The sequence below is a fragment of the Oncorhynchus keta genome, chromosome 3 (genome assembly GCF_023373465.1).
Source record: "Oncorhynchus keta strain PuntledgeMale-10-30-2019 chromosome 3, Oket_V2, whole genome shotgun sequence".
Taxonomy (NCBI): domain Eukaryota; kingdom Metazoa; phylum Chordata; class Actinopteri; order Salmoniformes; family Salmonidae; genus Oncorhynchus; species Oncorhynchus keta.
In genome coordinates, this window is record NC_068423.1 from 9,527,767 (window position 1) to 9,544,676 (window position 16,910).

The window sequence follows — 16,910 nt, forward strand, 5'->3', positions numbered from 1 at the left end:
ACGCAGACATCGTAAACTTAAACACACACATACATTACACTAACTAAAACACACATATTACACACATACCCCTGCCAGACAAGACACCACAGCCTGAGTCGCAGTCAGGGAGGAATTCCACTCGAACCCGCGGACGGCGGCGGCGGTGTGTTTGGTATCAGCTCTTGTGACAGCATCTCCTCCCCCCTTCCAATTATTTCCCCTCCATATTTCCTTCCCTCTTCTCTCCATCTAATACCCTGTCATCATCAACAACCTCAGGACTGCTGACTCACAAGCATCTACACCCATGGGTTTGGGGGTTACAGACCCTGTCTCTGTCTCGCTCCCTGTCTCCAGCCACAGCCACACTAGAGACCAGGGAGAGTGTGTGTCCCCATCACTGCGGACTGCAGCTATAACTCATCATGTTAATTGAGCTCATCCGATGATGAGCCTCATCATTTAGCTGTTCTTATCGTTATCATAGTTGTCCACTTAACGATCCCTGAACCAAAATGATTAAATTGCCTGTATATGAATAATTATGGATCATAGCCTTCACCTGGATTCACCTGGTCAGTCTATGTCATGGAAAGAGCAGGTGTTTAAAATGTTATGCACGCTCTGTGTTTAATTTTTCACTTTTTTTCTCAAAATGTTAGAATTTTTCTTCCATTTTGACATTAAAGAGTATTTTGTCTAAATCGTTGACAAAACATTACAATAAAATACATCTTAATACCACTTTTTATCACAAATGTGGAATAAGTCAAAGGGTGTGACTACACTGTAGGTAGTTAGAGGTTAGCTATAGTGTCTCGTCTGGCTGATTGAGTCACCACGGAAGTTCATGAATGAAACACGTTCCTTGCTAAGTATTAACTTGTTAAATCCACTTCAGTTAGTGTAGATGAAGGGGAGGAGACATGTTAAAGAGTGATTTTTAAGCCTTGAGACAATTGAGACATGGATTGTGCATGTATGCCATTCAGAGGGTGAATGGGCAAGACAAAAGATTTGTGCCTTTGAACATGGTATGGTAGTAGTAGCCGATTTGTGTCAATAACGGCAATGCTGCTGGGTTTTTCACGCTCAACAGTTTCCTGTGTGAATCAAGACTGGCCCCCGACCCAAAGAACATCCAGCCAATGTTGGAATGTGTTCTTAATGTTTTATACACTCAGTTTATCTTGATTAGATAAGTATTCGAAACCCCCTCAATACAATGTTAGAATCACCTTTGTCACCGATCACAGTGGTGAATCTTTCTGGGTAAGTCGAAGAGCTTTCCACACATGTGCAACATTTGCCCGTAATTTTTTTCATAATTCTTCAAGCTCTGTCAAATTGGTTGTAGATCATTGCTAGACATAGATTTTCAAGGAGATTTAAGTCAAAACTGCAACTCGGCCACTCATTCACTGTCTTCTTGGTAGGCAACTCCAGTGTATATTTGGCCTTGTGTTTTAGGTTATTGTCCCGCTGAAAGGTGAATTAATATCCCAGTGTCTAGTGGAAAGCAGACTGAACCAGGTTTTCCTCTAGGATTTTCCCTGTGCTGAACTCTATTACATTTATTTTTATCCTGAAAACTCCCCAGTCCTTAATGATTACAAGCATACCCATAACATGATGCAGCCTCCACTATGCTTGAAAATATGAAAAGTGGTATGAAAGGTGGTCTGTAATGTGTTGTATTGGATTTGCCCCAAACATAACACTTTGTATTCAGGACCATTTTCTTCCAGTATTACTTTCGTGCCTTGTTGTAAACAGGATGCAGGTTTTGGAATATTGTTATTCTGTACAGGCTTTCTTCTTCTTTTCACTCTGTCAATTAGGTTAATACTGTGGAGTAACTACAATGTTGTTGATCCATCCTCAGTTTTCTCCCATCACATCCATTAAACTCCATAACTGTTTTATAGTCACCAATGGCCTCATGGTGAAATCTTTGAGCAGTTTCCTTCCTCTCCAGCAACTAAAGTTAGGAAGGACGCTTGCATCTTTGTAGTGACTGGGTGTATTGATACACCATCCAAAGTGTAATTAATAACTTCACCACTCTTTGCAAGGCATTGGAAAACCTCCCTGGTCTTTGTGGTTGAATCTGTGTTTGAAATTCACATGAGGTAGTCATTCAAAAATCACATTAAACACTATTATTTAACTTGTTATGTGACTTGTTAAGCACATTTTTACTCCTGAACTTATTTAGGCTGGCCATATCAAAGTGGTTGAATACTTCTTGACTCAAGATATTTCAGCTCTTTATTTTTTATTAATTTCTATCAATTTCGAAAAACATAATTCCACTTTGACATTATAATTCCACTTTGACATGTATGCCTAAATGGTATAAAAACACTGGCCTAGCTACAGTATGCTCCTAAAACAGGTGTAACATGTTAATTCATAATCTGTTTGCAGATGCAAAAATAGTGAATTACTCAAACGACCCCCTTCAGCCCATCAATAGCCTGCGGCCCTACTCCATTGACATGTCACAGTGCACATGATAAGGCATACTTGCAATGTTGTTCGGGACCCCTTTCACTTTCATGCATCATCACTCTAATGTGTCAATCACGTCTTGGACGTCTGGTTCCTCCCGTCAGCCATTAGGAGTTCAACTGAACTTTAGCTAAGATGTTTAGGTCTATTTATAGAGTGTTATGTTCAATAACATACTTCATGGGTAGCCTTTAGTTCATTTAGATACTGTATGGGGTTGTTGAACCTAGACTAAGCCGATACAACCGCTCTATATACAGCAAGATGCATTGTGAACTCATATGTTAAGTGCATTACCTGTTTTGGTGATGTAGTTTAGGCTAGGCCCCATGTAAGGTGCCCATATAGAAGAACCCCTTTGTTGTTCGTGGTTGGCTACCACGTTTGTTCCATAAACACGAATCGTGCCTTCTGTTGTTGCAATGCGTTCCATTGCGACAACTTCATAGGGAAACAGGGAGAGACAATGTGCTGTATCCCTTGGTTAAAGCTTTAATATGACACTCAGATCCAACTGTTCATGCCTGTTGGAATTATAATGACTGAATAGCAAGATTTCAGACATCAAATGGTTAACACAAAATCCGTGCGTAATATGTGTTTTTAAAATGAACTATAACATACGTGCGTAATATGTGTTTTTAAAATGAACTATAACATACGTGCGTAATTTTTGTTTTTCATATCATCTCCAAGTTTTTTTGTATATAATTTGTCTTCGGTGGCTTACTTTTCCATAAGATTCACACCTTACAATCGTGGAGGAATATACATTCTAGAGATCAATGATATGAAATAGCAAGGAAACTAACTATATGACACAGAAAAATCCAAACGAACAACGCCAGATTGCAGTGACAGGGCTGTTCTAAAAGGTGTGCACCTAGCTCGTGGGAGCCATGGTGGCGTATAGCCTTTCACACGCTTCTAAAATACACTCTGGGCAGAGCCTGAAAGGGTTACTGTTTCCCAAAGTGGTTCATTCTGCGCAGTCGAGAGGGGGCGGCTGAGTGGCGCCGCCGAGTCAGAGACGCAGTTTCTAAAACCCTGAGACATCAAGAAAGAAGCTGACAGTAAAGGAAAGCAGCCCCCCTCCTCCGCTGGCATATTGCCGCTCTCCTCTCCTTACAAAATCCCTTCAGTATATCTGTCACAATAACCGTGCAGCAAGTGTCAAATCCAACTCAGCCCGCAGACACAAATCACTTTAACGCGCACAAGATGGTGTGTTGGGGGAAATAATAGAGCTCCAGTTTAAGAACATTTTATAATGTTCCAAACATTGGTTAATGGCGACTGTTTAAGTTGTTGATTGTATTTAAAGAATAATATAAACACCATAAAACCCCTGGAGTAGGCTAAATGAGTCGTTGCTTTGATTCCATGGAGTAATTGACCATATCTCTTTAATTTGCAGGCAGTTCAGACATTCTCCAATTAATAGTCTGGTAACGTCAAAAACAGTTGACCATTGTTTTATGGTCTTTGTTTTTTTTCTTCGTATGCTGTCATAGGGCTTGAAAAGGCGCATGCCTGCTCTACCTCAGTAGGTATTTGTGCAGTAGTGCTTCCAGTGAATGAATAGCACAGACCCAGACGACACTGGCTTGCGTGTAACCCGCCATGTCATCATCGGACACTGTTTCAAATGTCTTAATCATATGTTACTGTTGTGTTAAGACCTTGGATGAGAGAAATGAGCGTTTGCGTAAGAGATAGGATGGATACGCATGGCCTCTCCTCTCCGCTGGCTCGAAACAATGAATGCCAATTCTGTCGAGAAGTTTTAAGTATGTGTTGCGCATTACACAACATAGTAAATCACCCGTTTCTAAAATCACAGTGACAGCGTGGAGCGTCAGTAACGTCCCCCACATCCCGATTCATTTCAGCTCGGACTTACTGTGCATTTAGCAACTCCATTCCACTCCACGACCATACACGCCCCCCTTGGACAGGCGCACACTTTATAAGCAACTTGCTTGACACTAATACATGTTGAAGAGATAGACTTTATTGCTAAAACGTGTAACCATAACATTTACACTGATATGTTTACTTTTTATTTTATTTTTTAGAAATATTCAAGTAGACATCTCCCATAATTTCTGGTATACTCTGCTATTTTCTTTCCTTATGTTCTATACTCACAATCGTTAAAATAATAAATAAAACATACAGATTTGTTTATTTCTACAAAATACTATGTATTCCAACAGCTGAGTTCACGCCTTATATATATATCTTTATCCTCAACTTTCAATTGAATTATTATTGATATTAATATCATACAAAAACTCTAGGCAGCATTGCAGTGAATTAACAGTCAGTATCAATGTCCAGTTGAAAAAAGGGAACTTCGTGGAGAAGTTGTATATGCATTCCATCTTAAATTCTTCATCAAAAATAAAAGCTCTTCTTTCTGAAGTGCTTGTGTTCCCCCAAAAAACACGTTTCAGGGATGAAATAAAATATGGTCCTGTTCATTAAAAAAAAATAGCTGCATTTTTCTTAAATATGTACAATGTTGGCATTTCAATTCAAATGCTATATAAAAAAATAGATTCGCTATGGTGCCCACCTCTGTCCAGAGTTTACAGTGCAATAGAAACCGTATATTTCCAGTCCACTTCCCCGACCCTACTACTTCCATTGAAACTCAGCAAGAGCACTTGCACTCCGAGATGATTGGGTATTGCACCGGTATCCACGTACAATATTTCTGTCTTAAAAACCCTTGACAATACCACCGGAGGAAAGTCTTGGTGATTGACTTGACAGGTTTGCAAAACATCCCCTCGGGGAAGGAACAAGAGCGTTCATTGAAGCAGTTTCCCTCCTTGATGTAGCGTGGCCAGAACCTCAAGCCCAAATCTTTCCAGGTATACACCACCGGACAGTGCGTATACGTCCACAGCCACTGCAGAAATTTCCTGCGGGCTTTCTTGCCCACTTTTACCCGCTTCCCGTAGGGGGTCTCCGAGAGATCCAGCTTTTTAACCTCGTTGGGCATGGGTCCTTGAAGTTTCATCTGGGTTTCTTGCACGGAGAGGTTCACCAGCATGGGCGAGCTGATTGACATGAAATTGGGATCAAAGTTGCTGCCGAGCTTTTTCCGCAGAGTCCTCTCGGCCAAGTCCTGTTCCCGGGGGTCGTATTCCGGGTCTGGGTCCTCCTTGAGGTCTGGCACCGGAAGGTGCTCGCTGGGCGAGGGGCGCAGGCGTAGATAATGTTGAGAAACTCCAAGGTGAATGGACACAAGTACATAAACGAGTAGCGTCTGTGAGAAGCCCATATTTAACTTTGCGTGATGGCTCCCAGGGTGTATTAAATATTAAGTTATTTTCACCGCTACTGTGCACTTTGAAATGAGTAGCCCGGGGGCTTCATAAATAGTCGAAGTAGAGGCACGAGCAAGACGATCCTTTTTAATAGACCACGTCGGGTTTGAATGACATGGAGTGGAGTTTCTTTTTAGGGAACCTTCGCAATCTGCTGATGCAATCTTGTAGAACGCGGAGTGCCTCTTCGCAACAACAAAAAAAGAAGAAAAAAAGAACAAAGTTTAGGCTTAACCAAAAGGGCACAAAACAAAATGGAAAAACTCTATTCACCCACTCTCCCGTTTCACTCTTTTTCTCAAATTCACTTTGGGGTTCTTGTTGTTGTCATGGTTACGCCAGGGACACTCAAAGCCACGACAAATTGTCTAGACTGGATGACAGTGGCTGAGGCGAGAGTTGCGTGGAATAAAGTGTTTCTAAAGATCCGCGTTATCCTCAGAGACAAAATAGATCCAGAACGCCCAGAGAGAGAAGGGCGCACAAAAGAGTACTTCACCAAGTTTTAAATGTCATGGGCCCGGCAACTAGGGCTGTCTTGGTCAATGTTATTTTTACAGACGACTTTTATAAACGGGGCTTCTTTCAACTTGCCCTGGCACGCTCAGGTTTGAGAGAGTCCAAACGCGAGTTTAGAATCCATGGGATGAGAGGTGTCGTGTGACTTTATTCAGTCCCCGTACGATATTCCAACGTTCTGTTGGGACCTCACTGAAATTGTCCACGTGTAGTCTGATGTCCTCTCTTTGGCAAAATGCACCACTGTAGTCTCTCTCCCACACCTATGCAAGCAGAACCATTTCCCGGTCCTGATGAAAAGGTCTATCCAAACCAAAATGTAGCTTTACCCCTACAAATACTCCTCCAGGACGCACAGTGGTTTTGCGCACAACAATTTAAAACGAAAACAACTTCACAACTTAATATAAACTTTCACGAATAAAATGCATATCAAACGCAAAAGCTAACATGCCAGTTTGAGTTCAGTTCAGTTTGATTTCCCTTTTCACCTCAATGACATTGATGATTTCGCTATTGATATCAAAAAGAGCTACAAGTCCCACCGCGGTTGCAATGGTCGAATCAGCCCAAGTTCTGCAGTCTTTTGCCCGGTCAGTGTTTGCAGTAATTCCTGGGGGAGAATCTTTACTCCTTTGATAGCTGCTACAGTAGCGCCTACTTACTTGCTCCTACTTTAGGAGGTCTGAGACTTGGCGCTGAGCGTCTCTTTGCTTAGACACACTGTGTATGAGTGTGTCTGTTGCGAGCGGTGCTCAAACCCAAGTTAAATATCCCCCTCCGACCGTACAAAGTGTCAGCGGGTCCTGCCCACCACTGCCACTTTCACTATGATTGACAGCACCCCTCGGCCCCCTCCCCTCACAGAATGTGGAAAATATCGGCCACAATCACACTATCCACATGGTCCTAAAGAAACCGATTTGTCACTGACAGAGACATTATATCCTAAACTGTGATGTAGCCACATCTTTTGCTTTCTCCCCAAAATAAAATAGTCATAATATAGCACTATAGGTACAGTAGCAATGCTCTCATTACATTGCAATCTGCCTGGCTCTCCTCATATTTCGTAACTGGTGCGCAATTATTATCTTACTGCAACGCGCTCGAGGTAACAATACGCTGTCAATATTTAATTGAGGTAGCTAGTTTCCCAGTTTATAACATTCCCATGAGAATGGTGGGAAACGTTTAGTAGCGTGTCCGAGGGGTTGTAACGGAAAACGAGCATCACATTCCACCTTTGTTCACGGGGACCTCTGTCCGCACACAGGAATTCGCTGTTTGAACTTTGGGGTCACAAAATAAGCGCGCAATTAAAGCTATAAATGGTCATGGATAGCCTTACTAAACGTTACCTTTCCCATGCTGACTAACCGCACTGATGAGAGGATCATGTTTGAGCCCCAAAGGTTGTTTTCAGTTGAATATATGGAGCTGTCAATAATGCAACTGATATGGAGAAAATGATTTAATGGTAGGCCTAATTATGCATAATTAGGCTTCTATAAACGAATGCTGATGCTTCTGACAGTAACTTACTATCAACACAGTCTCTTGTCATTATCAGCCAATTAGAAGTTTTTCGACACATTTTATGCTTGGTCAGTCAAATGTTCCATATTTTGTAGTAGTGTTCAGTACTTGACCTCTTTGACGCATATAGTCGTAATACATACTTTTGGTTGAGGCTATTTGATCAAATTATTAGTTGTCGAATCTATTACAATTTCCATCATTTGACTGTTGTAACTATGCTCTGTACACAGTACGGTGTAAGAGACGGACTGATGTGTGTGGTTGTGATAGGGTACTTGCTCTTATAGTGGTCACTAGGGGGCGTTGATCCAGCGTGCAGGAATCCCAGGACAGTTTGCCTCATCATTCTTATCAATGGGGAGAGAGTGTGCGTTCATGTTCACTCCATTACAACGTGACAACAAGTCGTTGTTTCCTAACTTACCGTCTCCGTATCACCTTCTCCATTTATAGACAATTGGTTAGAGAATTTAATTTATAGGATACTTCGATTCACGTTTTTTTGCCAATGAACCTAAATGATCTTATCAATGATACTGTGTGTGTGTGACAGAGAGAGAGAGAGAGTGTGTGTGGATGTGTAGATGTCTGTGTGGGAGTGTGCGGGAGTGAGCGTATGTGGATGTGTGGATGTCTGTGTGGGAGTGTGCGGGAGTGAGCGTCTGTTTGCTAAATCGGTAGGACTCTTCATGTGCACCACAAAAAAAACAAGAAATGAAGAGCGACACCACGGCTGTCTCTTAGGGCTTTTATGTAGACACCACGGCTGTCTCTTAGGGCTTTTATGTAGACACCACGGCTGTCTCTTAGGGCTTTTATGTAGACACCACGGCTGTCTCTTAGGGCTTTTATGTAGACACCACGGCTGTCTCTTAGGGCTTTTATGTAGACACCACGGCTGTCTCTTAGGGCTTTTATGTAGACACCACGGCTGTCTCTTAGGGCTTTTATGTAGACACCACGGCTGTCTCTTAGGGCTTTTTTATGTAGACACCACGGCTGTCTCTTAGGGCTTTTATGTAGACACCACGGCTGTCTCTTAGGGCTTTTATGTAGACACCACGGCTGTCTCTTAGGGCTTTTATGTAGACACCACGGCTGTCTCTTAGGGCTTTTATGTAGACACCACGGCTGTCTCTTAGGGCTTTTATGTAGACACCACGGCTGTCTCTTAGGGCTTTTATGTAGACACCACGGCTGTCTCTTAGGGCTTTTATGTAGACACCACGGCTGTCTCTTAGGGCTTTTTATGTAGACACCACGGCTGTCTCTTAGGGCTTTTATGTAGACACCACGGTTGTCTCTTAGGGCTTTTATGTAGACACCACGGCTGTCTCTTAGGGCTTTTATGTAGACACCACGGCTGTCTCTTAGGGCTTTTATGTAGACACCACGGCTGTCTCTTAGGGCTTTTATGTAGACACCACGGCTGTCTCTTAGGGCTTTTATGTAGACACCACGGCTGTCTCTTAGGGCTTTTTATGTAGACACCACGGCTGTCTCTTAGGGCTTTTATGTAGACACCACGGCTGTCTCTTAGGGCTTTTATGTAGACACCACGGCTGTCTCTTAGGGCTTTTATGTAGACACCACGGCTGTCTCTTAGGGCTTTTATGTAGACACCACGGCTGTCTCTTAGGGCTTTTATGTAGACACCACGGTTGTCTCTTAGGGCTTTTATGTAGACACCACGGCTGTCTCTTAGGGCTTTATGTAGACACCACGGCTGTCTCTTAGGGCTTTTATGTAGACACCACGGCTCTCTCTTAGGGCTTTTATGTAGACACCACGGCTGTCTCTTAGGGCTTTTATGTAGACACCACGGCTGTCTCTTAGGGCTTTTATGTAGACACCACGGCTGTCTCTTAGGGCTTTTATGTAGACACCACGGCTGTCTCTTAGGGCTTTTATGTAGACACCACGGCTGTCTCTTAGGGCTTTTATGTAGACACCACGGCTGTCTCTTAGGGCTTTTATGTAGACACCACGGCTGTCTCTTAGGGCTTTTATGTAGACACCACGGCTGTCTCTTAGGGCTTTTATGTAGACACCACGGCTGTCTCTTAGGGCTTTTATTTAGACACCACGGCTGTCTCTTAGGGCTTTTATGTAGACACCACGGCTGTCTCTTAGGGCTTTTATTTAGACACCACGGCTGTCTCTTAGGGCTTTTATGTAGACACTACGGCTGTCTCTTAGGGCTTTTATGTATATCTCCAATTATATTATGGAAAGACAGAAGCACATCAGTCTTCAACGCAACATCTTTCATGGACACTATCACAGTTGCAGTTGTTCATACAGCCATTATGTATAGAATGAAAGAATAAACCATCTTCAATTACAAAATACCGTATAATAGTCATTCCTAAGACAATAGAGTGGAAAGGGAACACCTAGTCAGTTGCGAAACTGAATGTGTTCAACTGAAATGTGTCTTTGGCATTAAACCCAACCCCTCTGAATCAGAGAGATGCGGGGGGGGACACACGGCTGCCTTAATCGACGTCATCCGCGGTCCGGGGAGCAGTTGTGGTTTAACTGCCTTGTTCGAGGGCAGAACGGCAGGTTTTTCCACCTTGCCAGCTCAGGGATTTGAACAAACTTCCTTTCAGTTTCTGGCCCAGCGCTTTTAAACGCTAGGCTACCTGCCGCACTATACCTGCAATGATATTATGAAAAGACAGGACAGGAACACATCAGTCTTCAATTCACCATCTGACAAGTTGTTCTATGGAAGATTATGGAGAAAAGTAAGACATTTCCTGTCTCACATCTCTAATACATTGCTAGGTGCTTTCAGTGTTGACAGTACTCAACTACAACAACTCGTGTACAAAAACACTGTATTATTACAAACAAGCTACAATGTGAAATCACATTTATCCCATTCAGACCCTAGAGAACTTAAACTACATCTCCCATAATATCCCGTAATGCTAGCCATCGGCAACACAGAAAGACATGCTAGCAAGCAACAGCAATATTTTTCAGTACTCTGTAAAACTCTATCAATAACAATGATAAAACCCTGAACGTTACATATTTCAACAGTCTCACAATCTCTTATAGCACTGCCTATGTCATTAACCTTGGGATGCTTTATTTATTAAGGCTATGGACTTCTACACAGGAGTGATTTTCAACACATATCTTTCTCTGTGTTTTCACGGACAATGGGATGGATCTAAATGTATAGAATGGGGGAGGGTCATGCTTTTTCAATTTCAGTCAATGGGAGGGTTTGGTGTTTTTAACATCTAGTCCATGTAATTTGTAATTGATACAATTTCAATATTTCTCAGTGTTTTATAATTAGATTCTTATTAGTCTATATATAGATGTGTGCCGGATGCCACCCCTGATCTCTAATTCTCTGCTGGGCACACAATATCAAGTGTTCCTATTGGCTATTTGTGACCGAACACCTCTTTCACAGTGGTGGAAAAAGTACCTAATTGTCATACATGAGTAAAAGTAAAGATACCTTAATAGAAATTGACTCAAGTAAAAGTGAAAGTCATCCAGTAAAATACTACTTGAGTAAAAGTCTACAAGTATTTGGTTTTAAATATACATAAGTATCAAAAGTAAAGTATAAATCCACCACGGGCCAGAGTTTGACACCCATGCTGTAAAGCAAACCAGACTGCCCCATTGTCTTGTTTTTCATTTTTTTGCGGGTAGCAAGGTGTACACTCCAACACTCAGACAAAGCATTTGTGTTTAGTGAGTCCGTCAGATCAGAGGCAGTAGAGATGCCAGTGTCCTGCTAAGCAGTCAAAACGTAACTAGTACTTTTATGTGTCAGGGAAAATATATGGAATATGAAGTACATTATTTTCTTTAGAGAAAATGGCACTTACATTTTCTGGTACACCTACTTGAGTTCCCTTATTTGTTCACACCCAATCAGCAGCGTTCACACCCTCTCAAGCCTTAGCACATCTCTGTAAGGATTCAAATGTGAGGCCATGTGATTGTGGCTGAGCTTTCGATCAGTTGACCTTGATCAGAGCATCTTAAAATGATGGAAGTAGTATTGTCTAGACCTGTTCACGTCATGAAATACAACAGATAGCCGTAATCTGCTCCAGACACACCTGGCTAACTTGATGGGTCATGTAATCATCTGGCGAAGCGGAGTCTTTTCCTTAGACATGTTGCTAGCTAGCAAGCTCAACAATGAACCATAATCCCAACCCATACAGTAGCAATACAAACAGATTGTCATAGCTAGCCGCCATGCATGCAATGATGTATTTTTTATTTTTTATTTATTTCACCTTTATTTAACCAGGTAGGCAAGTTGAGAACAAGTTCTCATTTACAATTGCAACCTGGCCAAGATAAAGCGAAGCAGTTCGACACATACAACGACACAGAGTTAGACATGGAGTAAAACAAACATACAGTCAATAATACAGTAGAAACAAGTCTATATACGATGTGAGCAAATGAGGTGAGATAAGGGAGGTAAAGGCAAAAAAAAGGCCATGGTGGCAAAGTAAATACAATATAGCAAGTAAAACACAGGAATGGTAGATTTGCAGTGGACGAATGTGCAAAGTAGAGATAGAAATAATGGAGTGCAAAGGAGCTAAATAAATAAATAAATAAATAAAATAAATACAGTAGGGAAAGAGGTAGTTGTTTGGGCTAAATTATAGGTGGGCTATGTACAGGTGCAGTAATCTGTGAGCTGCTCTGACAGCTGGTGCTTAAAGCTAGTGAGGGAGATAAGTGTTTCCAGTTTCAAAGATTTTTGTTGTTTCGTTCCAGTCATTGGCTGCAGAGAACTGGAAGGAGAGGCGGCCAAAGAAATAATTGGTTTTGGGGGTGACCAGAGAGATATACCTGCTGGAGCGCGTGCTACAGGTGAGTGATGCTATGGTGACCAGCGAGCTGAGATAAGTATAAATCTGCAGGTAGCTAAAGCTAACCAACTAGGTTCAATGTTAGCTAGCTAGTAGAAACCTATAACTAGCAATGCAAATGGATTTCTGAGATACAGTGCCTTGTGAAAGTATTCAGCCCCCTTGAACTTTGCAACCTTTTGCCACATTTCAGGCTTCAAACATAAAGATATAAAACTGTATTTTTTTTGTGAAGAATCAACAACAAGTGGGACACAATCATGAAGTGGAACGACATTTATTGGATATTTCAAACTTTTTTAACAAATCAAAAACTGAAAAATTGGGCGTGCAAGTGTCAAGTCACTCCGGTTCACACTGACTGTGTTCAATGCCATAAGAATCATCAGATCTTTCTCCCTCTCTGTCATGGATGCCATGGTTGCCCTTAGTTTGAAGATGTAATCCGGAGACAGGTGTTTAATGACCAGTGTTCTGTGTTTTCTTTTCGACTCCCTCCGCAAACGTCCAAATTTTCTTAATCTCTTCATTTCATTCTCATACTCCCCTTCCACAAGGCATTCCACTGATTTCAAAACTAGGTCAATTTCTTCCTTGACAACAACACTTTTAATATCAGTTTCTTCCCAATCACTGTCTTCAGAAGACTATAATGTCTGCTTCAATGAAAATGTTTTTACCTAAATCAGGGATTTCTTCATCATATGATCCATTTTCAGAGTCAGAGTGCGTCAGTATGGCACGATCATCCTCCAGAAAGTAGTTCATCATAACTTTTCCCCACTATTCTTTGTCAATAGCACTTACTAAATTCATGGCAGCAATGTTGTTAAGAGCAGTATGTCTTTTGCAGTTCTCCATGGCTATATCTTTCAAAAAAGCTGCTATTGTAAGGATTATCTACACACACTGAGCAGCTCATGTAATAGACAGCTCTCACCTCTTGGCATGTCCAGCACATCCATTATCTCAGCCAATCATGGCAAGTGGGAAGGTTCCTGACTTTTTCCATGGCTAAACCAACTAGGCTTGTAAATTAACAATTTTATTCATAATTACAGATGACATACAATTTTGTTATTAATGTATATGAAAGTTCACATGTTCAAGAAGGCATTTCGGCCAAAAAAAGGCAGAAATGCCTCTCCTGTGAAGTAGTGACACGCGACATGCATCATACGCCCAATTTCATGAAACTGGTCACATTTAGCGTGGTCTCAATCAAATGATCTACAGGTTACAAAGTGCTTGCTAGGAGAAGCATAGAGCAAAGTTATATTTCTAAGATAGCTGGTGGGATGACGTAAACAAAACAAGGCTGCATTACACACTGCAAAGGATATTACATCCCTCAGACTGCTCGGCTCTTGCTGATCAAAACCTTTTTTTTTTTGCACTGCCTAACCAATGCTGTGCGGTGTAGGCCGACAGTGGCAGTTCAAGAGGAGAATTCAAGAATTATTCAGAAAATGTTTTTTGATTTATGTTTAGTCCAAAAAAAGCACTATCTTGCGTGCGGACTAGCCTCTAGCCTATGTTCTGTTCAGTTTGCGAAGATAAGATGGAGGACCGGATATCAACTTTGACAGCTTGCTACTACTTAATGTTAAAAAGCACAGGCCTACTCATTGTTAGCTTATGACTTTGAAGAAAATAATCTATTTTCTATAAAGTGATCTATAACAAAGCTTTGGTCCGCAATGCTTTGCGCTAGAAACAAGCTGTTAAATACCCGGCGATGACGTGACTCATGCATATGGGGATTTCATTGTTTCATTTCTTTGACATTCAGAGGCTGTGTTACAACCTTCTATAGCCGAGGAGACAAAACATGTACTTTGCTTGGGAAGTAATCTAATTCTGTCACTATCAATTAATTGAGCTGTTCAATTTCTGTACAATAGAAGACGTTTAAACCCAGACAGCCTTTAGGGAAACACTTGTGAGTTTCTCTTGTTGGGTTAAACCATGGAAGAAAAGTAGCCAGCAGTTAAAGCTTACATTGTTCTGCGTCGGTAGACTTTGAAAGTACCATGCTCAGATTCCTAATGATATCTCAGGTTTAATTATTTGCAAACAGGGACAGTTTCATTGCAAACAAGACACATTGATTTGGTGTTGGAGAAATATGATGAAATTAATGCATAGGCCTAAATCTCTCTCTGTCCATTCTTATACCCTGACCACACAGCTTGTGTCGTGTGCGCGAGCATTGCAAAATAAATGTAGAAATCTATATTATTCAAACAGTGCACCCACACTGCTCGCGCGCGCCAACGAGCGGCTGCGTTGCCAAGGGCTAAAATAGAAGTCAGTTCCATTTGTGACACAGATTGTGCTGCAATCCTGCCTCTCCCATCTCCTCATTGGTTTATAGAAGCAGGTACCCACGTGCCATCTCCTCATTGGTTATACCCACATGGGTAACTGAAAGACGAACAAGGTCAGTAGCGGTAATGCACCTAATTTAGTAGTGGAGAGGGTAGTAAGTTTTAAGTTCCACGGCGTACACATCACGGACAAACTGAATTGGGCCACCCACACAGACAGCGTCGTGAAGAAGCAGCGCAGCAGCGCCTCTTCAACCTCAGGAGGCTGAAGAAATTCGGCTTGTCACCAAAAGCACTCACAAACTTCTACAGATGCACAATCGAGAGCATCCTGTCTGGCTGTATCACCGCCTGGTACGGCAACTGCTCCGCCCACAACCGTAAGGCTCTCCAGAGGGTAGTGAGGTCTGCACAACGCATCACTGGGGACAAACTACCTGCCCTCCAGGACACCTACACCACCCGATGTCACAGGAAGGCCATAAAGATCATCAAGGACAACAACCACCCGAGCCACTGCCTGTTCACCCCGCTATCATCCAGAAGGCGAGGTCAGTACAGGTGCATCAACGCAGGGACCGAGAGACTGAAAAACAGCTTCTATCTCAAGGCCATCAGACTGTTAAACAGCCACCACTAACATTGAGTGGCTGCTGTCAACACACTGACTCAACTCCAGCCACTTTAATAATGGGATTGATGGAAATTGATGTGAAAATATATCACTAGCCACTTTAAACAATGCTACTTAATATAATGTTTACATACCCTACATTACTCATCTCATACATATATGTATATACTGTTGTCTATATCATCTACTGTATCTTTATGTAATACATGTATCACTAGCCACTTTAAACTATGCCACTTTGTTTACATACCCGACATTACTCATCTCATATATATATATACTGTACTCGGTACCATCTAATGCATCTTGCCTATGCCGTTCTGTACCATCACTCATTCATATATCTTTATGTACATATTCTTTATCCCTTTACACTTGTGTGTATAAGGTAGTAGTTTTGGAATTGTTAGGTTAGATTACTTGTTGGTTATTACTGCATTGTCGGAACTAGAAGCACAAGCATTTCGCTACACATATCTGCTAACCATGTGTATGTGACAAATAAAATTAGATTTGATTTGATTTATGAAAGTTGCCAATCGCAATATAAAGTCAAGAGAAGAAAAAGCCTAGAAGGAGGAGAGATGACTAGAAACGATTTGGTTGACCATTTTATGTGTGGATTAATTGTCGGAGTAGAGGACCTTGTGCATTTCAGGTAAAATAACAACTCAATGTTTATATCTCAGGACAAATTAGCTAGCAACAGCAAGCTAGTTAAATAGGACAACTTAGTTAGCAAGAGCAAGCTAGCTAGCTACATTGCCATAAATGATTAATGATTTTCGACCTGTCCCCAAATTGATGTAATTGGTTCAGAGTTTGTTTTGATATTTTAACCTGCATGTCATGATCGCGTTTGGTGTGGGGGGGCAAAATAAATGTATGCACGATGCCACACGCGCACAGCCGGTTTGGGTTCCGTGTTATCCTGTAATTTCGTTAATTTGTTTGTTATTTAAAAAATATTATCCTAATATGTCAAATGACATACAATTGCATGACATGTTTGTAAAAGGCAATTGTTTTCTGACATGCAAACACGATGATATATTCATGCAATGTTTTTACTGTAAAGGAGATCTCTTGTCCCAAGGTGGTCTGTAAACCCACAACCTTCTGGCCCGCAGCCCTGTGCGCTATAAAAAAAATCACTGCGTTGCCAGGTAAT

The 16,910-nt window shown here is 41.6% G+C and overlaps 1 protein-coding gene across 1 annotated transcript; it reads right to left on the minus strand.

Moving 5' to 3' along the window:
* Window positions 1-4,490: 4,490 nt before the first annotated feature.
* nog2 (noggin 2) lies at window positions 4,491-7,124 on the minus strand. Its single transcript, XM_035748106.2, has one exon. It carries the CDS (start codon window positions 5,789-5,791, stop codon window positions 5,156-5,158), a length of 636 nt encoding a protein of 211 aa, XP_035603999.1. The 5' UTR covers window positions 5,792-7,124; the 3' UTR covers window positions 4,491-5,155.
* Window positions 7,125-16,910: the final 9,786 nt, after the last annotated feature.